General features: G+C 40.0%; 1 protein-coding gene across 7 annotated transcripts in view; it reads right to left on the bottom strand.

Annotated features, from left to right (window-relative positions):
• The window catches only part of CNST (consortin, connexin sorting protein), a 105,760-nt gene that overhangs the window by 13,833 nt on the left and 68,030 nt on the right, over positions 1–23,897 (bottom strand). For 6 of the 7 annotated variants that reach the window (XM_077813496.1, XM_077813493.1, XM_077813492.1 and 3 more), the window contains 4 exons: positions 23,278–23,392; positions 18,878–18,899; positions 18,593–18,689; positions 6,461–7,371 (listed from right to left, as the gene is read on the bottom strand). In XM_077813496.1, the coding sequence (XP_077669622.1) occupies positions 6,461–7,371; positions 18,593–18,689; positions 18,878–18,899; positions 23,278–23,392 (1,145 nt within the window). Of the gene's footprint in view, positions 1–2,095; positions 2,226–6,460; positions 7,372–18,592; positions 18,690–18,877; positions 18,900–23,277; positions 23,393–23,897 lie in introns of those variants that run through there. The other variant, XM_077813498.1, reaches the window with a different exon arrangement.

Genomic DNA, 23,897 nt, shown 5'->3' with positions numbered 1-23,897 from the left:
ATATATATATATATGATTTGCCACTGAACCAAATATACCTTTCATCTACTAATGAGGGACAAGACCCAACATATTTATAATCGTCAGTCTCAATTTCACAGAATATGTGGATTCAAAACTCAATATTCCAGGCTACTTTTATGGTTTTGGCCTGCTGTAATACCCATTGTAATCTAATCAAATTAGCAGAGGATATGACAACATGCTGGCACTCTATAGAAATGATATGAATAGCACAAACACAGAAAACAAGCGGTCTGTTTCACAATTTCTGCTTCCTAAATAACCTCACAATGAGGAGCTACATATTGCATAAATGCATATTCTAATCAGACAGATCAGAGACAGAGAAAGGTCAAGACACTCCACAGAGCTGTGTTTAAAACTAGAGGTTGATGGCATAATCCAGTAGGCACTGCACCAATAATGTCATTTCGTATTTTCAGCGACTTAACTGGTAAAAGATAATGATTAAGCTTGGCTCTCGCAGCTACTGGCGATATTTTATAACCGTTAGCTAGTCAAACAACTGTTGCATTGAGACAAAGTGTAAGTACAAAAAAGGTGCATTTGTACACACTTCAGAAGCATGCAGTTTTAAAACCACATTCAAATATAGTTGAAAGGATAAAGTTAAACTCTGATGCACATTTCCTTTTGATACTCAAAGTAAACCCCATACCCTGATTGTCACTTAGGGGCTTAAGCTATTATTCTTAATGAAACAACAGTAACAATCAAAAAAGCACATTAAAACCCAGCAAACACAGCGAGAAAAAGAGTGTCTAAATTGGTTATATACGAGATGAATGTTATTTGACCCAGATGAACTAGAAGTAATTGTCTACAATCAGCTCATCATAATAGAAAAAGACACTTGGGCAAAGCTGTCATTGGTAGTGTTGTTAAATTAGCCTCGCAAAATGCTAATAAAAATTTACCAGCCCAGGCAAAAACACTACTCACACTTCCTTACCATGATAAAATGAAGGGTGAGCAGAGAATGATAGTTTACTCATCTGTTGGGGGGGGGGAAGGGAGGGGAAATGCTTTAGGAAACTAGAATGTTTGACACCTGAATGTGTTGCTATAATTGTATTGCTTGTGATAAAGAGGATCGATGGCTCCTGTTGAACTGCATAAGGAGCAGGCTAGTTATCACTAGCAGTGTGTTGTTAACTGGTTCAGGTTGTAACTGTGTGAAGGAAGTCTTGCTACTCTGAGTTTCACTCATTGCCCTGCCTGCCGATTGTTATACAGACTGAGTTTCATGTTTTAGTTCTAATACATAAAGGACTAAAACAGACTGAATCCCAGGCATCTTAGACTTTCAACACCCTATACACCATCTTCCCCATTAAGGAAAGTGAGTGAGGCCTTTCAATCTTGCAGCAGTAGAACTGCCAATGTCTTCACCTTTGAAGTTATGGTCACTGGGATGTGTTAACCCTCTGACCTAACTAGTGTGAGAAACTGCCAAAGGCAAGACTACATAGTTAAGCTATTAGCAGTTTCATTCTGAAGTGGACCAAATCTCTTTTGCTATATTAGCAAAAAATAGATAATACATATGAATTATTAAACTTTGAAAAGGGGCTATTGGGTAGGTTCACTAGCTGCTGTTCATATTATATTTAGATGCCATCTAACCATTCTTTTCTAAGAAACTCATCAAACGGTTACCTGGGCTTCAGTACATAGCAGTAGAGGTCCTGATCCTACCAATGTTTACACATGTGAACAGTTTTAGGTACAGGAATAGTTCCATTGAACTCCAATCTACAGGATAAGGGCTATATACAACAATTAGGAATCTCAACATGGTGTCGTCTCTGGACCTTGTTGGTAGAGATAGGGACACATTTGATTTCTGTGTAACGGCCCTAATATCATCCAAAGAATCTGGCCACTCAAACAGAAACTGTATAATGTAAACATAGACCTTATAGGTCAAGTTGCATCTGTTACATCTGTGAGAGTCTGACCCTTTAATGATAGGTAAAATGATGACTGAGTGGTACCTTTAATTCTGTTCCATTGTGCATACAATCTATTCAACTGCTCTTGCTGTCAATTCTTGATCCTTTCAGAAACAGTAGCAAGCTGACCTGAGAAGACGGCTTCCACCTCTGAAATCTCTTCCAGCTGATAGTCTTCCAGAGCCCAAGTTCAGAGAGCTTCAAGGCCCTTTGTTAGGCTATATGTTTGTTCCAACTTTCGTCTGCCTGGTAGGGTGTTTTTTATGATTTATTGGGTTTTTGCTTGGAAAGACCAACATTTAGCAATATTTTACATTTATTGTGAGGTTCCCAAGTCCTGAGAAAAAGGCCACCATGTATAAATGCCTGAAATAAAAGTAGGAACTCTCCATTCTATTTGTATAATTAGTATTTGAATTCAGACTTAGAATGTAATGGGGATAGTGTGTGAAATAATTCTCTGATCCAAATATAGGGCTAATAAAAAACCTCTCTTTACGATAAATATTACAAGAATATGCATGTATGCTTTTTATGTATATATAATGATTTTTTTATGTTCAATAACTTATTGAAATCTAAGTAACAGTGTCATTAGACCCAGACAATCATACCAAATAGATACAAACCATATGGTAGAGTAAGTCTATGCAACTTATTTTGAAATAATAATTATTTCCCATTTCCTTTCCAAGTCATCTGTGTTCTGTTTTACTCCTGCTGAGACTTGCTCCATGATAAATTTTACTCTGATCAGATTGACCCATCCAGTACTTTGTAGTCCACTATAGGTAGGGCCCTACCAAATTCAATTTCCATTTTGGTCAATTTCATGGTCATAGGATTTTTGTAAATTTCATGATTTCAGCTATTTAAATCTGAAATTTCATGGTGTTGTAACTGTAGGGGTTCTGACCCAAAAAGGAGTTGTGGGGGAGGGGGTCGCAAGGTTATTGTAGGGGCGGGTTGCGGTACTGCTACCCTTACTTCTGTGCTGCTGCTGCTGGTGGCAGCGCTGCCTTCAGAGCTGGGCAGCTGGAGAGCGGTGGCTGCTGGCTGTGAGCTCAGCTCTGAAGGCAGAGCCGCTACCAGGAGCAGCACAGAAGTGAGGATGGCGTGCTATGGCATTGCCACCCTTACTTCTGTGCTGCTGCTGGTGGGACGCTGCTCTCTGTGTGCCCAGCTCTGAAGGCAGCACAGAAGTAAGGGTGGCAATACCACAATCTCCCCTAAAATAACCTTGTGACCCCCCTGCAAATCCCTTTTGGGCCAAGACCCCCAATTTGAGAAATGGTCTCCCCTGTGAAATTAGGATAGTATAGGATAAAAGCACACAAAAGGCCAGATTTCATAGAATCATAGAATATCAGGGTTGGAAGGGACCTCAGGAGGTCATCTAGTCCAACCCCCTGCTCAAAGCAGGACCAATCCCCAATTAAATCATCCCAGCCAGGGCTTTGTCAAGCCTGACCTTAAAAACTTCTAAGGAAGGAGATTCTACCACCTCCCTAGGTAACGCATTCCAGTGGTTCGCCACCCTCCTAGTGAAAAAGTTTTTCCTAATATCCAACCTAAACCTCCCCCACTGCAACTTGATTTCATGGGAAAAGGCCAGATTTCACGGCCCGTGATTTGTTTTTCATGGCCGTGAATTTGGTAGGGCCTTAACTATAGGATTAATTAAATGGTTTTGTTTTTCCATTACCACTGTAAAATTTATGCAAGGATTTCTGCTTTCTAAATATTACACATTGAAATGATAATATCAAATATTTCCTTCACAGAATATTGTGTCAATACATACTATTCATACTTTTTGCCAAAACCAACTTCAAAGGTTTCATGACAACAATGGGAGAAATTACATATTGAGTGCAAAGATCAGTTGACTTGTCAAAATGTTAATAATATCTTAATTTAAATTATTTTTAACAGTACTGCTAACAAAAAAAATCAAAATGTTATTATTTATTATTTGTATTAAAAGAAATTAACAATAGAAACAAATTAAGGGGCTGATTTCTCAGAAGTGCTGAGCACTTGGAGATTCTGTTCTCTTCCACTGAAGTTGTGGGCTCTTAGCACTTCTGAAAATTAAGTCCTAAAATAACATTAAGTGGCAAGATTAACTGGAAAAAAAAACCACACAAGGAAACAGAATACAGATGGGCTATACTGTCTTTAACTCACCCTGCTTAGTCTAACAATTGCAGGCATCGCAGAACAGTGTAAGATCCTGCATACTACACATTATAACTTTTTTGAGATTAACTCCCCTCCTCCTTTTCCCCTGATTTATACCTCATAAACTCAGGTCTCCTGCTAAGGATGACTGGAAAAAGACTCTCTTTGGAGCGAACCAACATTGCTCCTTATTTGGCAAGAGAGAATTTGTAATTGAGTTATGCAAGTACTCTCTTCCCTCTGACTGAACAGTGCTGCCACAGCACTTAAAGCCCTGGGAGCAGAACGAAACCAGGAATCAAACAAGATTTCCCATAAGAAAGCAATATCATCAGTTCAGTGAGCCAGCACAGGTCTAACTTTGGTGAAGAAACTGGATAAAAAAATTAAATTGTTAGACCAGGTATGTTTAAACTGCTAACTTTTATAGAATTTATTTAGAATTCCTTTCTATATTAAAATAAATGCTTTAGCTATGTAGCTCAATATATTGAATTTCCAGAAGGTACCCAACATGGAAGGAGGATATTTAAGGGGCTCTTCTTCTATATTTCCACAGGGGTTGGACTGGACTATCTGTAAGGTATAATTTACAAATTTTCCAAAGCAGTCTCAGTTTATGCACAGAGTTTTGCACACGCAAATCAGCAGACTAATTAATTAAATGATGCATGCAAATTATGGTGTTTCCACGTGCAAATTCAGGCCCTGATTCGGCAGACATTTGACCCACATACATAATGTTAAGCTAATGAATCCAAAGAGCTGAGGTCAGCCAACTATATGAATGTGGTACCCAGTGAGGCTCCTGATCTCATGCAAGAGGCACTGGAGGAATGCAGCGTGCTCAATCTTGGAGCAGCAGTAAGGAGACCTTTGGGGCAAACTCTGTACTGACAACTCTTGTGATTTTGTCATGCATCTCACAACAGAGAGGATGGATGATCCAGTGGTTAGAGCACTAGCCTGGACTTGGGAGTCCAGCATTCAATTCTATAGTCTGCCACAAGCTTCCTGTGTGGCCTTGGACTCTTAGTCTAAGTTCCCCATCTGTAAAATGGAGTTTATAGCACTTTCCTACACTTTAAAGATTGTGAGACACTCAGATACTACAGCAATGCAGGCCTTTCTTGAAACCCCAGTTGCTGGAATCGCATGATTATGTGAGAATATCAGCTTTCATTTAAAAAAAAAAAAATGTTTCTAGCCTTCGTGGTTGTAGACAAAAGCCTGAAAACATGAACTAAGTATACCCTAAAGGCTGAAAAAACAGAAGACAAACAAAAAAAGAATCCTAAGTATTATTTTTAAACATCTCATGATTTTGGAGGCCTGACTTGTGATTTTTGAATGCTTAGGGATGCCAATACTACACGCAATCCCAGGCCTTTCACCTGCCACATGCATAAGCATAGTGGCTGAGGAAACCTCTGCTTAATCCCTAACATCCTACATTCTTGTAATGGGGCTCAAAGGAATAAGGGCAGAATTTTGCCTTCTATTTTTAAATATTTTAGAAGAGCTTTTGATCTTTAGAATTAATTGTTGATCCTCATTATGGGCCATACTAATACAGCACTAATGGTTCCATTGACCAAGCCCTGAGGCTCATAATTACTTTTCTTTGAACAACAGAATTGACAGAGGTTAGGAAAATTATAAGTACATAAATAAAATGTGTCAGGGAAGGTTTCTTCCTGTCTAGGCTTTCCTGTTCCTATTTAAAAACATATAAAGAGATGTATAAAAAAAGTGTTACAGAGTATATTATATAGGTAATTCCCCTCTCTTCTGTTACTCACCTATGGGAATGGGCAGTGGAAAAACAAGTGTTACTTTATCGATGAATAAGAATGATTAATACTCAATTAAAGAAGATAATTTACAACACCTGCCATTTACTGTGCAACTTCTTTGTATAAAATTACAAGAGAAGAAATTATTATGATTTCTCAGCACTCTAATACCAGTCTCTGTGTATAAAATAATAATGATAAGAATATTTCATGTTGAGATGAGTGAAAGTCTGATATTCAGAGGTGCTGAGCCCCCAACAACTCCCGTGGACTTCTGTGGGAGCTGTGGATGCTCAGTATCTCTGGAAAAAACAATCAGGCTGTAAATCAATTCAGAGGAAGAATAAAAACAAATAATTTTGTTTTCTTTTCATATTAAAAATAAGGAAGTGATGTGTAGGAATATATATTTAACACACATTTTAAAGACGGCATCAATTTCTAAGATTATAATAAATTCAATTTTTTTTTAAAAGTTTTTATAGTTTTCCCAGTGTTTACCTCTGCAATCTCTATCCTTTTTGCAAGTTCATCGAGCGAAGAAAAGCTGTCATCTAATAATAAAGCTTCTGTTGAACTGTATGATGCTTGCTCCAGTGGAATATCTGGAAGAGTTTCAGAGTCCTCTTGGTTTTCTAAATTTGCAAGGGATTCTTCAGTGTCTTTTATACTACCATTTAAGAATCTGCCAAAAAAATCTTCCGGTTCTTCATTATTTACCTCCTCCTCCTGCTGCTTTGCCATCTCCTGCAGTCCCTTGTATATTTTTGGATGTGCAGGACTGATATGTTCAGGTGCTTTGTTACTTCCATAACACATGTTTTCACAAATGTTTGATGCCGTTCTGTCCTGTGGGGATTTTCCATCCTCATATCCTAAATCAGACTTCTGCTGCTGCTGGTCTAATGCACTGTTTCCTAGCTGGCTTCTGGCAGTCTCAGTAGAGCCTGCACTGTGTTTTGACCTGAGAACATTTCTTTCAGCTTGTACATTTTCATCTTTAGAAATCAAATCAGGAGGGATATAATCAGCGTCCGTTAAAACTAAGGTGTCTACCATTGACTCACCAGAGAGTTCCACTCCAGGCTCCTTAGCCACGTCTTCTATTTTTGCCACATCCTTAGAGAACTGCTTCTCTCTCGGCTGCAAACTGTTATCTTTACCAGCATCCCCAGATGATAAACAGTCGGAACAAGGCCTGCCCACTGTCCCTATAGACTGGGTGTGAGGCTCCAGTGTTGATTCAGCATTGCAGTACTGCTCCTCCATGTGGTCCTTCCCTGCAGCTATTTGAAGACTTGCTGCTTCTATAAGCCTATCAGTTTTACTATCACACAGGGAGCTCTCACTCATCTGTCTCTCTCTGCGCTGGTTTTCTTTTCTTGGTCCAATGCCAGGCCAAGTTTCAGTATCTAAATGCAACAGGAAGACAGTTCCAGCATTTTAAAATGATTCAAAACATCAGTAGTGTGTAGAAAGAGCACACTATGACTTGATAACACTGCACACAAATGTTTCAGAATAAATTCCCCTCCAGTGCAGATAACGCTGCTCCAGTTAGTAGAAAACAAAATACCAAGAATAAATCATAAAAAAGACCCCAATTCAGCAAAGCACTTAAGTGAATGTTTAAAGTTAAGAACATGCCCTAACTGATTTGCTGAAAAGGGATGGGATTACTCACATGCTTAAAGTAAAGAATGTTCTTAAGTGTCTCAAGGAATAAGGGCTTAATTTCCCCCTCAAACATATTTCATGCAAGGAACTACATGTAGATTATTCCAAGATTTCTAGAAGGAAGGGTGGGAAAGTAAGAGGGATACGATGTCATAACTACAGAAGAAATTTTTTTCCTGGTTCCACTGCAATGGGTAGCGCAGACATATTAGTATTATTGTTATCTATATAATTCACACACTTCATTGAGGTATGTAGGTGCATTTTTAAAAAAGCCTAACATCACAAGAATTGAATGTATTTTTCATGTGGTCCTTTGTCTTTAATATTTAACTCTTTCCTTAAGTTAATGCAAAGTAAAATAAAATATTTGATTACAATAGTCATAGATAAATTACACAGCTAAAATTTCTTTTATGGTCTTCTGTGTGGGTAGCCAGTATGGGTTATATATTAAAAAACACAAATACAATTTGGATTTAGCTTATGTTTGGTTTCAGATACTTTCAATATAAAATTACCAGGGGAGAGTGATCTCTGTTTACTGAGCTGTTATGGAAGTTTATTTTAGAGAGAAGTGAGAATAATAATACACAAATACTGTGAATTCAAAAAAGTTTAGAGTTACACTCATTTTTGGTTAGGAAATGTTGGTAAATTATTTATCGGTAGGTTAAAGAACTTACAATTTAATAATTATTTATTTCTAACAAAGTACGAATTTAAGAAATAGTACATTCAGCATCAATATAATATGGTCATGTAGCAGAAGACCAAAAAGCTAATCTGAGTTGTGACTAAACTTATTAGATATGGGCCTTAACTGGAACCTCAAATCCAATCTTCTTCCCCCCACCCCATCAGTTTTGGGAAGAGAAAAAGGGAGTGTCTGAGATTCAAATGACAAAGCAATCTCTATTCAACAGACATTTTTTAAATAATACACAACAAATTCCTAACTCAAAATCTACTTAATTCGGTTCAGAGTCAAAACCAGAAGCATCTATGGATCAGGTTGATGGAAGAAATCTCAAGCAGCCCCAGAAATTTCCACCATTTTCTGCTGAAGTGTCACAAGATTCTTATAAAGCTCACTTCATCTGATGAAGCTTATGCTCAAATAAATTTGTTAGTCTCTAAGGTGCCACAAGTAATCCTTTTCTTTTTGCGAATACAGACTAACACAGCTGCTACTCTGAAACCTGTCAAGATTCTTATGCCATTCAATCTGAATCCATGCTAGCTATGGATTTTGCATCAAACCTGAACCCTAACGTAAACCTGCACAGGAACAGAGCACCGCCTCCTCTGCTCAGCTCTCAAATATATTTGAAACAGGGCTGAATTTCTGTGTCTTAAAGGAAAGATTATATTTGCTGATAATCCTCATATTTTAAAACTTAATAAAATAGTAGCTGAACATGAAAAGTAAGGTTAGAAATTATATGAAAGACCACGCAGCCTACTTGAGGATGAATAAAAATCCGAACATTAATAGATGGAAGGGATGCACAGAAGCTAACTTATATAGGATAATGAAAGAAGAAATGGGTATGAGAGAGAGAGAGAGTTAGTTTTGAAAATTAGGCACAGAGGACAAGACAGCTGAGGGGTTTGTAATGGGATACATGTATAGGTCACAAGTTCAAATACAGCCCAGATTGTCAGGAGCAGGATTTCATTACCATCTGTCAGTTTTTCCCAGTTGATATGACCATGTTACAACAGGCACCTTTGTTGGCAAGTAGGAACACCAAAGATTAAATGGACATGGAAATTAAATCAACCTTTTTACCATGCGAGATGGCCCCTTGCGGTCTGGGTTGTAACAGACAGACATGTCTGTGTGGGGAAGCTTACACTGTATGTCAATGCTGTAACTGTACTAGAGATGGAGGACTTCAATGTTCAGTGCTGTCAGTCTTTTTATGAATATTAAGGCCTATATTTTCAAGAGTGACTAGTGATTTTGAGTGGCTCATTTTTTGGAGAGAGTGAGAGAGAGCGCGTCCAATTCAAGTTACTCTAAAGGCAGCTGATTTTCAGAAGTGATGAGAACCTGCTCTCTAAAAATCAGGCTCCTTTAAGGTGTCATGTCGGATGCCCAAAACCAGAGGCATCCAAAATAAACAAAAATTAGAACTAAATTCAAGTATGGAAGCAAAAACTCAGTCTAGAAAAATAGTATTCTGTTCATAAGAAAGTAATAAATGCTTCTAGCATTATGAGGCATAAACAGAGATCCAGGAAAGTGAGATCTTATGATTGCCTTCAATGTTCATGTAAAATTTTGGGGAGTTTTTTGTAGCTTCCCTGGGAACATTTAAAAATGTTTGTTTGGCCAACTCACATACCTTTTAGCTGATGTGGCTCACACAAACAGTAAATATAAGGCAACTCAAGATATTCGCAAAAATCCATTAAGGCTGCTTTTCAGTAATTTAATGAGGAGAGCAATAATTTATAATGTCGCTGCTAGAGAGATGCAAAAAATGTCACCTGAAAATTTTCCACTACCAAAAGCACATTATGGAACTTAAAAGTGCCTTTCCAGATGTGAGTCACACTGAGAAAATTAAACTCTCTTGTGGGTCCTGGGAAGCCACAGTCTTAACCTGTTCCTTTTGTTTGTCCAAGACAGTCTGCTAGAGTGATATCCTGTGGCCACCTGCCAGCTGGTGGCTTGCACAGATTTTTTCCATTTGGGATTGAACCTAATAAGGCCTACAAGAATCTGGGAGTTGAGTAGTTTCTCCTGCATTTTGAGGAAGGGCCGAGGGTACAAACTAGACATAAGAACGGCCATACTGGGTCAGACCAATGGTCCATCTAGCCCAGTATCCTGTCTTCCAACAGTAGCCAATGCCAGGTGCTTCAGAGGAAATGAACAGAACAGGGCAATTTGGTGTTTGGTGGAGGCTGGAGGAGCAGCAGCAAAAACTGCTCCACCTGGGGTTGGGTGGGGGGGGGAAGAGAAGGGGAAACCTCTCCCTCCACCCAGTGGTACCCAAGGAGGACCACACAATGTGATGTGCTTGAAATCAGATGAGAAACATTGAGTTTGCATCTCATCCGTCCATTATTACTGTGGACGCTGCCAGGGTCAGACTCTTTGATGCTGTAAATCATCATCGCTTCATTGACTTCAACTGAGCGACACCGATTTATATCAGCTGAGAACCTGGCCCTTAATTTGTTTTCCAGAGAGCAGAGTACTTGGATACCACAATGATGGGTGACTGTAGTCGGGCCTCTGACCCTTCAATGCACCTCCTTGTGGTTGAGTGTTTGATAGCGATAGTCTTGCCCCAGTTTCCCTTTATTTGGGATCATGTGGCCTATAGAGCTTGGCCTCTCTTTACGGTGTTTGAGTCACCCCTTTTGAGGCAGTAAGGGGGTCTCACCCAAGTGAGGGGCCTCCATTCGCTGCTCCCAGGGTCTGAATTCTCCCTCTCCCTTCTTCGTCAGAGAAGGGACAAAAAAAAGTCAAAACAGAGCTGTGAATAAAGTTCAATAGTCTGAGTTGGGACAGACAGCTGCAATCCGGGGCGTCAGCAGTCTTTGCCCTCCTTCAGTGTCAGGGATGGAGGCCCTCTGTCTCCTCAGAGTCCCAGCCCTAGGGCTTGATAGACAATCAAGGAGTGTGTGCTTAGGTCTCCTGCTGCCCCCCAGGGCTGCTTCCTATCTACAGTGTTCTGCAGATATCTGCTGTCTTGCAACCCTCCCTGAATCCTTCCACCAGGAAAGTGGTCTTGCTGGCTGGCTTTTTCCTATCCAGTGCTGTGGAGCTCCTCCACAGTGGCTCTCAGCCTCTCCAGTGCCCACTCTGCTCTGTCTGGGAATGCAGCTTTTTATCCCAGCTGTCAGAAACCAGCCATTTAGCTGCAGTGAGGCATTGTTCTCTTCATTAACTCTTTAGTGACCGCAGCCCTGTGGGGCCTATATAGCCCATCACACTGATCCTTGTAAAACCTTGATGAAACTAGAGCATGTTGACCCGGCCCTGCAGTTCAGATTACGGGTGTGTAAATTACAGCACATACTAGCGTGTTGATCTGTGACTGCTCCATGTAGGCTCTGCAAGGGCAAACTATAAGGTACCTTGTTTACATTAATGTGTCCTGTTTCAGCTAGTGCATGCTGCCGTTTACACCCCTATAGCCCAAACTGTGGGGCCATGCAGACAAGCCCCTATATCAGGGGTGGGCAAACTTGTTGGCCCGAAGGCCACATCTGGGTATGGAAATTGTATGGTGGGCCATGAATGCTCATGAAATTCGGAGTGTGGGCTCTGGGGTAGGGCTGGGGATGAGGAGTTTGGGGTGCAGGAGGGTGCTCCGGGCTGGGACTGAGGGGTTCGGAGGGCGGGTGGGGGGGAATCAGGGTTGGGGCAGGGCGTTGGGACAGGGGTGCAGGCTCTGTGCGGCGCTTACCTCGAGCAGTTCCCAGAAGCAGTGGCATGTCCCTCCTCTGGCTCCTACGCAGAGGCACAGCCAGGCAGCTCTGCATGCTGCCCTTTCCGCAGGCGCCACCCCTGCAGCTCCCATTCCATTCCCATTCCAGCCAACTGGAACTGCGGGGGCACTTGCGGCAGGGGCAGTGTGTGGAACCCTCTGGCTGCCCCTATGCATAGGAGCCGGAGGGGGGCATGCCCTGCTCCATGAGGCTTATGGAAGCAATGACAAGCCCTTGACCCCACTCCCCGGAGGGAACTTGAGGGCTGGATTAAAATGTCTGGAGGGCCGGATGCGGGACAGTTCCTCAGCTTTGTCACCTAAAAAGAATCTCCCTCTCATCCTCAACCGTGAAGACTGATGCAAAAAATTCATCAAGTTTCTCCTCAAGGGCCTTATTGTCCTTGAGTGCTCCTTTATCATCCTGATCATCCAGTGCCCCATTGGTTGTTTAGCAGGCTTTCTGCTTCTGATGTACTTAAATTTTTTTTTTGCTATCACTTTTTGAGTCTTTTGCTAGCTATTCTTCAAATTCTTTTTTGGCCTTCCTAATTATATTTTTACACTTCATTTGCCAGAGTTTATGCTCCTTTCTATTTTCCTCACTAGGATTTAACTTCCACTTTTTAAAGGATGCCTTTTTGCCTCTCATTTCTTCTTTTACTTTGTTGTTTAGTGACAGTGGCTCTCTTTTGGTTCTCTTGCTATTTTTTTTAATTGGGGGTCTACATTTAAGTTGAGCCTCTATTCTGGTGTCTTTAAAAAGTTTCCATGCAGCTTGCAGGGATTTTACTTTTGGTGCTGTATCTTTTAATTTCTGTTTCACTAACCTAACCTCCTCATTTTTGTGTAGTTCCCCTTTCTGAAATTAAATGCTACAGTGTTGGGCCACTGTGGTGTTTTCCTCACCAAAGGGATGTTAAATTTAATTATATTATGGTCACTATTACCAAGCGGTCCAACTATATTCACCTCTTGGACCTGAACCTGTGCTTCACTTAGTACTAAATCAAGAATTTCCTCTCCTCTTGTAGGTTCCAGGACTAGCTGCTCCAAGAAGCAGTCATTTAAGGTGTCAAGAAACTTTATCTCTGCATCCCATCCTGAGGTGACATGTACCCAGTCAATATGGGGATAGCTGAAATCCCCCATTATTACTGAGTTTTTTTATTTTAATAGCCTCTCTAATCTCCCTGAGAATTTCTCAGTCACTATTACCATTCTGGTCAGGTGGTCTGTAATATATCCCTACTGCTATATTCTTATTATTCAAGCATGAAATTACTATCCATAGAGATTCTACGGTACAGTTTCAAGTATCGGGGGTAGCCGTGTTACTCTGTATCCACAAAAACAACAAGGAGTCCGGTGGCACCTTAAAGACTAACAAATTTATTTGAGCATAAGCTTTCATGGGTAAAAAACCCACTTCTTCAGATGTTTTTATGTTACAGTTTGGTTCATTTAAGATTTTTACTTCATTTGATTCTACGCTTTCTTTCACATATAGTGCCACTCTCCCACCAGTACGACGTGTTCTGTCCTTCCAATATATTTTGTACCCTGGTATTACTGTGTCCCATTGATTATCCTCATTCCACCAAGTTTCTGTGATGCCTATTATATCAATATCCTCATTTAATATGAGGCACTCTAATTCACCCACCTTATTATTTAGACTTCTAGCATTGGTATATAAGCACTTTAAAAACTTGTCACTTTTTAGCTACCTGCCATTACATGATGTAATTGAATGGGACTTTTTTTCATTTGACTGTTTCTCATCAGATCCTACCTGTATTTTATCATCTTCCATCCTCTCCTCCTTATTAGGACATAGGGAATCTCCATTTATAGATCCTCTCCTAAGGGATGTCCGAACCATGTGCTCCTCTGCATCTGTCAGCTTTCCCCCAGCTCTTAGTTTAAAAACTGCTCTACGACCTTTTTAATATTAAGTGCCAGCAATCTGGTTCCATTTTGATTTAGGTGGAGCCCGTCCTTCCTATATAGGCTTCCCCTTTCCCAAAAGTTTCTCCAGTTCCTAATAAATCTAAACCCCTCCTCCCTACACCATCGTCTCATCCACACATTGAGACCCTGCAGTTCAGCCTGTGTAACTGGCCCTGCATGTGGAACTGGAAGCATTTCAGAGAATGCTACCATGGAGGTCCTGGACTTCAATCTCTTACCTAGCCGCCTAAATTTGGCCTCCAGGACCTCTCTCCTATCCTTCCCTATGTCATTGGTATGTACATGTACCACGACCACCGGCTCCTTCCCAGCAATACACATAAGTCTATCTAGATGGCTCGAGAGATCCGCAATCTTTGCACCAGACAGGCAAGTCACCATGTGGTTCTCCTGGTCATTGCAAACCCAGCTATCTATGTCCTCATGATCGAATTGCCCATTACTAATACCTGTCTTTTCCTAATAACTGGAGTTCCCTCCTACTGGAGAGGTATCCTCAGTGCAAGAGGATACCACATCATCATCTGGAAGGAGGGTCCCAACTATGGGATCGTTTCCCTCCGTTCCAGTTGGATGTTCTTCTTCCCTGAGACTTTCATCCTCTTCAACAGCACAGAAACTGTCAGACCAGGAGTGGGACCGTTCTACTGTATCCCAGAAAGTCTCATCTGTGTACCTCTCTGTCTCCCTTAGCTCCTCCAGCTCAGCCACCCTGGCCTCCAAAGCCTGTACACGGTCTCTGAGGGCCAAGAGCTCCTTGCACCGAATGCACACATACGCCACCTGCCCATAGAGTTAGGATTAGAGTTAGGGCAGTTTACAGTTTGTAAAATATTTTAGTAAAATATTTTACTAAATTCATTATTCATTATTTCATTCAAGAGAGTTTTCACACAAGACAAATATGTAGGGTTTTGGCCATCTTGAGTTACAACAGGAAAGTATTAAGACTTTCAGACCGGTGCTGAAAAAATGAATACATACAGTATGTGCTCCAACTCTACTATTTTAAGAGCAATACACAGGTTTAGAGGCCCTGATTCATTCAGCAGGCAGAAATCAAGCGCCAGGACCCTGGCAGCCGAAACTGTATGAGAGGGAGGGGTTACAGCAGCACAAGCTGTAAAATAGGGGAGTCTACGCATCCCTCACCATCCTCAGCCAGCTGGGTTCTGATGGAGGCCTGGGTGGAGTTTAAAGCTGCTTTCCTAGGAAGAATCTCAAGGGGGGGAACACTGGCGAATCCCCTTTGGAGCCAGCTGTCTTCACAAGGCACAAATTGCAGTCCTTTGCACATGCACTAGATGAATCCAGCCAAGTGTGACTTAGATTAATGAAGAAGAGGCATTTTCTTTCAAGGATGCTATCACACTATATATATTTTATCTAAATTACATACCTACAGTTTTATATATGTACACAGACACCACACACATGCCCCCATCCCCCACTCTATACATGGTAGATAAGTGGAGTCTTTGGGCTTGTCTAGAAAGAAAAGCTATTGCAAAATAAGCTAGGGTCTGAAAATCAAGCACAATAGCTATTCTGCACTCTCTCCCCATGTGGATACACTTATTCCACACTAAAGCCTTGTGAACACAGGCAGTGGCAAGTAGGGTACACATAGCTACAAGCTGCAGTGAAAAGCAGGCTAAACTCACGGTATGGTGGGTAGCTACATGTGGCAGTGAAAGGCTCCAGCAGGTGGGGTGGCAGTGGGGAAAGGCTTAAACAACTTCCTGCTGCTAGAGCCTTTCCCTGCTGCCTCTCCCGTGCCAGAGCTTTTCCCATGGTGGGAAAAGGCTGCAGCAGTCGGACAATACACTGCTAACAATAGCAGTGTAGATGGGGGAGGCACTGCTTGGGCCTATAGAAAACTGTAGAGTACACACCCCTGAGGTTCTGGTGCATGTACTCTACTTGCCTAATCCATGCCTCGCCCTCTACAGTGCTATTTACGCCCATGCTGCAGGGGAGAGGGGGAGGAGCCATGCAGTATATGTACTCTACATGCTACTGTAAGTGTACAAATAGTATAAAGGCACTCCTAGGCTGTTTAGCTGAATCCACTTTAGAAAAGAGCCTTAATGAGTTTATAAATGACCAAATTAATGGCTTGTCTACTTGAGAAATGGCTCAGAATAGCTATTATAGAATTGCTATTCCACAATAGATTCCCATGTGGACATGAAGAAAAGGAGTACTTGTGGCACCTTAGAGACTAACCAATTTATTTGAGCATAAGCTTTTGTGAGCTACAGCTCACTTCATCGGATGCACATGCTAATTCCATACAATATAGCTTAATCCACTTAATCTCGAATGTCCTCATGGGGCATCATTCTACAATAGCTATTCCGGGCCATTTCCCCTTTTAGATAGCCTCTTAATTTGGCTATTTATACTCTCACTAAGGCCCTCTTCAAATTCCTTGGAAGTTTCCCTCTCCTTTCTTACTACTATAATCACATCTTGCCTCTAAAAGCCAAGTGACCAGAGACAGCCAACTAATAGATGAGACAAAACTGGCTTTTTAGTTTCCCAGGTCTCTCCATGCTATTTAAAAAATGTGATAATATAAATACATTTTCCAGAATAAAGACTAATTTTATCTTTCCTCCCTCACCCACCCATAATTCTCTTTGTGGCTGCAGAAGAACATGCTGCCCCCTGCTGCTGACATGCCTGGATTGCGCGAGGCAATAATAGCTGATTAAGATAGACTTTTATTAAAAGCCACTCTCCTAAAAGAGATCTGCCAGTGCGAGAGCCAAGGACACATATCCACTGCTTCCCAAAGACATGTGCCAGCATGGGAGGTGGGGAGGAAGTTACATAAACACTCTTCACAGTATTGCCACCTCAGCATTCAAAAATCATTAGTCAGGCACTCCAAAATCATGAGATTTTTAAACAACTATTAGAGCTTGTCTGGAATTTTTTTGATGGTACAGTTTTCCAGTGGAAACACAGTTTTGTCAAAATGTAAATATCTTGAGGGAACATGTCAATTTTCACAAAATTTCAGAGGTAAGAAAGTCTAAATAAATTGTTTCGACAATTATGTCATTTGTTTTGAATTTTATAATATTATAATTTTTATATACAAATATTTTATATTGTACATTATAAAGTTTTGACATCAAAAGAAAACATTTTGATGGGTCTGAAATTAAATTTTTCAGAATTTCTGTTCTGCAGGAAATTTTGCCTTTCGTTCTGATTCTGAAAAAAAAAAGTAAATTTAGAAATGTCAGAATTTCCTGTGGAACAGAAATTCTGTTTTCCAACCAGCAATGAAAGTAATAAATTTTGGTTTCTTTTGGGTTTCTGAACCTTCAGGCTGCAGTCGCTTCATGATTTTAAGCTTTTCTCTGCAACCATAAGAGTCACAAACTTACTTAAAAAACAGAAGGCAATCGGACATTCTCATGCAATCTCCTGATTCCAGGAACTGGTGTTGTAAGAAATATACCAACCATTACAAGACTCACGATAAAATTACGATAGCTGACAGCACTTTCTTCAAACTTGTGAATGAGCTTAGATGCCACGGTAGTGGATGTGCTATAAGAATCCAGACAGAAAGATAACTGTATGTGTGGGTGGGGATGGTGGTAATGATAGAGTTGTGGAATGGAAGGAGAAGTGTAGTGTATAGAGAAGCAGTGGTTCCCTGCCACCATCACCTCCTAGCTTCTGACCCCCTGCCAAATCTCCTGGATGATGGCAGTTGCCACTGGAGAGAGAAAAGCACTGAATTTTAGACCACTTTAACTCTCACCATCTACCTCAGGAACATGCAAAAATCTTTGTTCATAGCGAGAAAAGATGTACTAGGGTTAAATAGCTTAGAAATTATCTTCCTTCTCCATTCCCATGTAATTGTACTGTATGGGCTATCCTCAAACAGAGCACTACTGTGTCACTGCAGAAAAGGGAAGTAAAGATGAGAGACACTTCCAGTTATCATCCTGAACAAATATTAATGATGCATTTTCTTTCTTTCAGACCCCCAAATATGCATTTCTTAATTTTTTCTTTGCTGGTATGGAAAATGAAGCTTTATACAGGATTGGTACATTACATGTCAGACCAAAATATGGATCTTTTAAATAATTAATTATATTTAATGGCCACAACTTAGAATATTTATAACAAGATCTCTTGCTAGCCAGGCATTTTATATATTGGAGGATCATTAGGTTGGCACTAGTATGACAATTGTACCTATTAAGAATAGCCTTTTGTATGTTATATGAACTGATACAACACAAAAAAATTAAAATATTTTAAAATGCTATTTTAAAGTAATTATTATTATGAAGACCATTCCCTACCTAGAACTATTCATTATTTATGCTGTGCAAATACTTTATAATATTCTGTGAAAAATTAAATTTTGCAAAAATGATGTGCACTCTCTTTTCTGCGCCTGTTATATGCTGCAACTCCAAATGCAACAGCTGCACAATATCAACAGGAGTACATTTAAAAATATGTACACAATCTATACAAGATGTACCTGAATCACAAGCAGCGGCCTCTCTTTCTTTTAAATCTTCTGATCCCATTAATTGTCCAAACCGATTGCCTCCCAAGGACTTTTCAGTAGTTACTAGCTGTAAAACAGGACAGCACTTACTGTAACTGTTGATTTTAAATTCAAACACTGCAATTATTTGAGAAGTCTACTCTGTACAAAATGTCCAAACCAACTCTATAAAAAGTATGTCAAAGCACACTAAAGAATACCCTTACTTATATTTTCAATTGGTAAAGCAGCATCAAGGAAAACATAAATTCTTACCTTGTGTTTGGATACAAGTGGCCTGCAGCAATAAAGAAAAGAAGAAATGACCACTTTCAGTAACAATATTCTTCACAACAAATGTCACAATAACTACTGCACAAATCATACTAGTCCCTTCCGTGCTCTAATATTAGCACAGAACTTTTCCAACACTGAAACACTATCAGTGCACCAGCATAGTTTAAAGTATAGAGCTGTACCATATGTTAACATCATTAGAAAGCCAATTATTATGGACGTTGCTGCACGTAATTGAGAAGGCAGTTAAAAGGATAAAAACACATCAGAAATGTTCTAAACTTCTTGTAAATGTGTTTTCAAAGGGACACAACTTCAAAAATCATACTTCTGTCTGCAAATGTTTTACCAACTAGCATTAAAAGTAACATGTGCTGTAACTGAAAGATTTGGAGAAAATATTACTCCCCCTCTCCCCCAGTTTATTCTAGTTCAGATTTTTGGAAGAATTGTGCACCCATCACTCCCTCTGAAATCAGTGGGACCCACAGCTGGATCAACACCACTGAAAATCAGGCTATGTATTCTACAGCTTTAGATACACAATTAGCTCCATGATTTATCCTGTATAGTCAGTCCTGTCAATAAGCAATATAAACACAGCAATAAACACAGCAATAAGGGAGAGAGAATTTGTTTTAAAAATTATTATAAAACCACAACACTTGGCAAGAGGTTTCAGGGCAAACAGAAACAATGTTTAACACTTTTTTTTTTAAAGTGTTTAGATTGTAACTTGACAATATGCCTTAAGGTATATAAGCTTTTTTTTGCAAAGGCAAAGCAGAAACAGCCCAAAATAGTCTCTTAAAAAAAAAAGTGTCCAGTATGAGCATTTGGATTATAAAATAAATTACTGGGAAAAAATCACACATCTATGCTCTCAATTAGAAAAACACATAACTCAAATATTCAAAGAGCTCCATCTTAAAAACAAAACAGAAAAGTGATTTTGATTTTTGTCACCAGGTAAATCTAACTTCAATCCCTAGAAAAAACATGAAACAACTATTAAAAGAATCTATAAACATCTACAGAATACTGACAACAGGAATGATAACATGGATATTTAAAGAACAAGTTATGCCAAAAAAACATGGTCACTAATTTTGATTAAGTTACATAACTAGTGGACGAGGGGAATATAGTAGATGTAATGTATCTGAATTTTAGTCAGTAAAGTGAGGACACATGGAACAAACTTCAAGGAGAAAACAGTACTTCTGTCGCTTTTGCTTATGCTCAAATAAATTTGTTGGTCTCTAAGGTGCCACAAGTACTCCTTTTCTTTTTGCAGATACAGACTAACATCGCTGCTACTCTGAAAGGAGAAAACAGTTATTTACAATAAGACTGCTATTCTGTGCCTACAGAGATGCTGCTAGATGCTGAGTAAACGGGCCAAATCTCCTATTCCAAGCCTATAGTTTGGCCGAAATCCAAACTATATGGGCCAAATCTCCTATCCCAAGACTACATGTAATGAAGTTGTATATTAGGGAACCGGACAGACACTTGGGCAAAGGAATCCTTCATTATCAGTCAGAGACCAGTAGCAAGCTGCTACTGCAGCCACAGGGCTAAAAGTTGCCTCAGTTGCCCTAGCAGGGTTTCAGGTTTCTGCTTTCCAATGGCTCCATATCAAATGTGGTAAGATGATAAGTAAAGAAATTATTTTTTTCTGACTGCCAGCCAGACAACTTAATCTAGGCTTTGACAGTCAAGCTGTTTTCTTCTTATGCATCACCACCTGTGATAAAGGTTCTGCAAGCCAAATTATTCCCTCAGTGACACATGGATGAGAGCAAGCTGGCTGAAGTTATTTGCCAGGCAAGAATGGAAGGGATGGTAGAAGGCTGGAGAAAGCAAATGGAAAATATGGCAAAAACTGTATCTGTCCCTCTGATTAAGCACATCTCTTTGCCATGTGCAGTCATTTTTACAACCTTGGAATCTGGTTAGTTTTCAGTTACTACTGGATGATCACCATTCAGTGATAGCGAAGATGGCTCTCTCCTTTTGCAACTGCCCAGGACACTGTAGTCTTTTCCTACCAAAGCAAATCTCAATGCAGTGATTCATGACTGTCACCTCAAGGCTAGACTACTGCAATATGCTCCATTTGGGGCTCTACCTTAAGTCCATCTGACAAGTGCAGAATGCTGCTTGTTAAGCGGAGGATCCTGCTTCAGACATATAACAGCCGCCTTCCAGATTTGCACTGGCTGCCTGTGGGTTTCTGGGTGGAGTTTCAGTGCTTTGTTGGTTAATACCAACACTTTAATGGCCTTGGACCTGCTTGAGAGTTTATTTCTCTCTCTCTGTGCCACACTATCACAGTTGAGATCCATGCAGCTGCCTGCGTTGTAGCACTCTCAGGCTATGTCTACCCTACTGTGATGTAGTGTGGGGGAGGGATAGCTCAGTGGCTCGAGCATTGGCCTGCTAAACCCAGGGTTGTGAGTTCAATCCTTGAGAGGGCCACTTAGGGGTCTGGGGCAAAAACTGGGGATTGGTCCTGCTTTGAGCAGGGGGTTGGACTAGATGACCTCCTGAGGTCCCTTCCAACCTTGATATTCTAAGTCAATCTGAGCTACATGAATAATGTAGTTGGAGTAGACGTAGTTTAGATTGAGTTACTGCGGTGTCTACACCACGCTGGGTCAACAGGAGACGCTCTCCCATTGACTTACCTTACTCCTCTCGCTCCCGGTGGAGTACTGGAGTCCATGGAGAGCGACCTGCCGTTGATTTAGAGGATCTTCACTAGACCCACTAAATCGACCCCCAGTGCACTGATCACAGCCGCATCGATCCCGCGGTAGTGTAGACATAGCCTCAACATAATAGAAAGGGGACTTTTTGTCCAGGTATACTGTGAGAGCCTCTTTCCTTCAGAAAGGGCTCCCTCCAGTCCAGAACAGTCCCAAGTCTGTTGACCTTCAGGCCATGGTGCCTCTTGTTATCTTATAATGTTATATAAATATATTAGTAAGGCTTCTGACACAGTCCTGCATGACATTCTCACATAAGCAAACTAGGGAAATGTAGTCCACCTGAAATTACTATAATGTGGGTGCATAACTGGTTGAAAGACCATACTCAAAACTGTAATCAAACTACAACGAGGACTGTGATCAATTGTTCTCCACGTCCACTGAAGGTAGGACAAGAAGTAACGGCGTTAATCTGCAGCAAGGGAGATTTAGATTGGATACTAGGAAAAACTTTCTAACTATAAGAGTGGTGAAAAACTGGAATAAGGCTTCCAAGGGAGGTTGTGGAATCCTCACTGGAGGTTTTTATAAACAGGTTGGACAAACACTTGTTAAGTATAGTCAGAGGGCTGGACTTGATGGCTTCTCAATGTCCCTTTGAGCCCTACATTTCTATGACACTACGATAAAAAAACAAACAAACAAATAAATAAAATAAATAAATAAAGGAGCTAAGCACTATTATTTATTATTAATATAATTGCTTCAGGTAAAGAGAGTCCCTGTAGTGCATTCCTTCCCAATGGCACTAGAGAAGCTCAAAAATATGAGAGCAGCTCCTCTGCTGTATAGAAAGAAACTACTTAATTCTCATGCCTAAACACCTTGGTTTTAAGGGACCCAACTGTTAGCCACTGATTGATATTACTGTAATCTTTTCTGAATGACTTGCTAAATGCAAGCCGTGGCAAGAATTATGCTATGGTTAAAGTGCAAGTCACTAGCATGCTTCATCAACCTTCTAGTACTGCAGGCACCAGACTTTGAACTTTAAACTTTTAAAAGCTCCTTATTGATGATTTTTATGTTTGAATTATTTGTGTTTGTGTCTTGCCAGAACATGATCAGATAACTACATCAGACGGTAGAATCCGGTATCTCTATAGTACACAGTTTTCATCTGCTGTTTTGTTTCATCTTGAATAGTAACTTTATTAGCAAACACTACATCATATCACACTTTATTTGAGGATTGCCACCCCAATATGACTGATCATAACTGTATATTTGGGGACTAAACGACAATTTTGTCCAACTGAATCCTCACCAGTTCAGCAAAAGAAGGCAGTAATGTGATCCAAGTATAAACTCTTCAACTCCCCAGACTATCAAAGTAATACCTGGACTCTGTAGAAATATTTTTAACAATATTAATCCAGTTTGAGAAGTTACTGTAGAACAAAGTATTCTTACTACAGATTAAAACCAAACATTTCCTATCAAGAACAGCATCTGCCTTGCAGTTGTGAATTGATTTTGACCCATTTTAAATCAACTGCTACAATTTTTATTTTGGGGGATGTAGTTGAATCCATTTCTGCCATACAGATAACAAGGAAGTACACTTTCACTTGCTAAAGTAATAAAGTTTGCTATACTTACTCTTGATGTGATGTACAAAGTTTAGCAAGATTTTCTAACTCTTCATTGTTAAGTCCTTTAGCTGAATTACTCAGAGTTGTAACTGTACTGGGCACTGCTGTTTTCCACTTTGTTTCTAAATTAAACCACAAATAGTTTTAGCCATGCTGCTACAAATTAGCATGTATTTAGCCATAAAAATGTGGAAGCCAAAGAGACTAGTCTATGGCAAAATATGTTCAAGTCCAATTTTGTTTTTTATCAGTAAAACAAATCTGTTCTGTGTACGCTGTACAATTACGAAGAAGACTCTAGATAAAAAGCATATCATCATGACACAATAAATTGTGTTTTCAAGAAATGAAACAAATGTCATGCTAGTTTCACCAGAGAATATAAGAATCGACCATGGTAGCGAATTCAAAGTATAGAAACTGACCAAGACAAAGAATGATCCCCTAAGCATGCCTTTTCTTCACAAAGAAGACAAGAGAAAAATCCAAGGAAAGAATAATTTTCTCATGACAGGCTCTTAAAGGTTCTGGTGAAAAAGCTACTTTTGTTTTTGCAACACAGTATTGACTGGAAAAATATTTGTTTTATTATTTAGAAAGAACAAGTTCCATAAGCTTATCTAAAAG

Source organism: Eretmochelys imbricata, chromosome 3, assembly GCF_965152235.1.
Source record: "Eretmochelys imbricata isolate rEreImb1 chromosome 3, rEreImb1.hap1, whole genome shotgun sequence".
NCBI classification, from domain to species: domain Eukaryota; kingdom Metazoa; phylum Chordata; order Testudines; family Cheloniidae; genus Eretmochelys; species Eretmochelys imbricata.
This window is presented reverse-complemented; position numbering and strand designations above follow the sequence as displayed.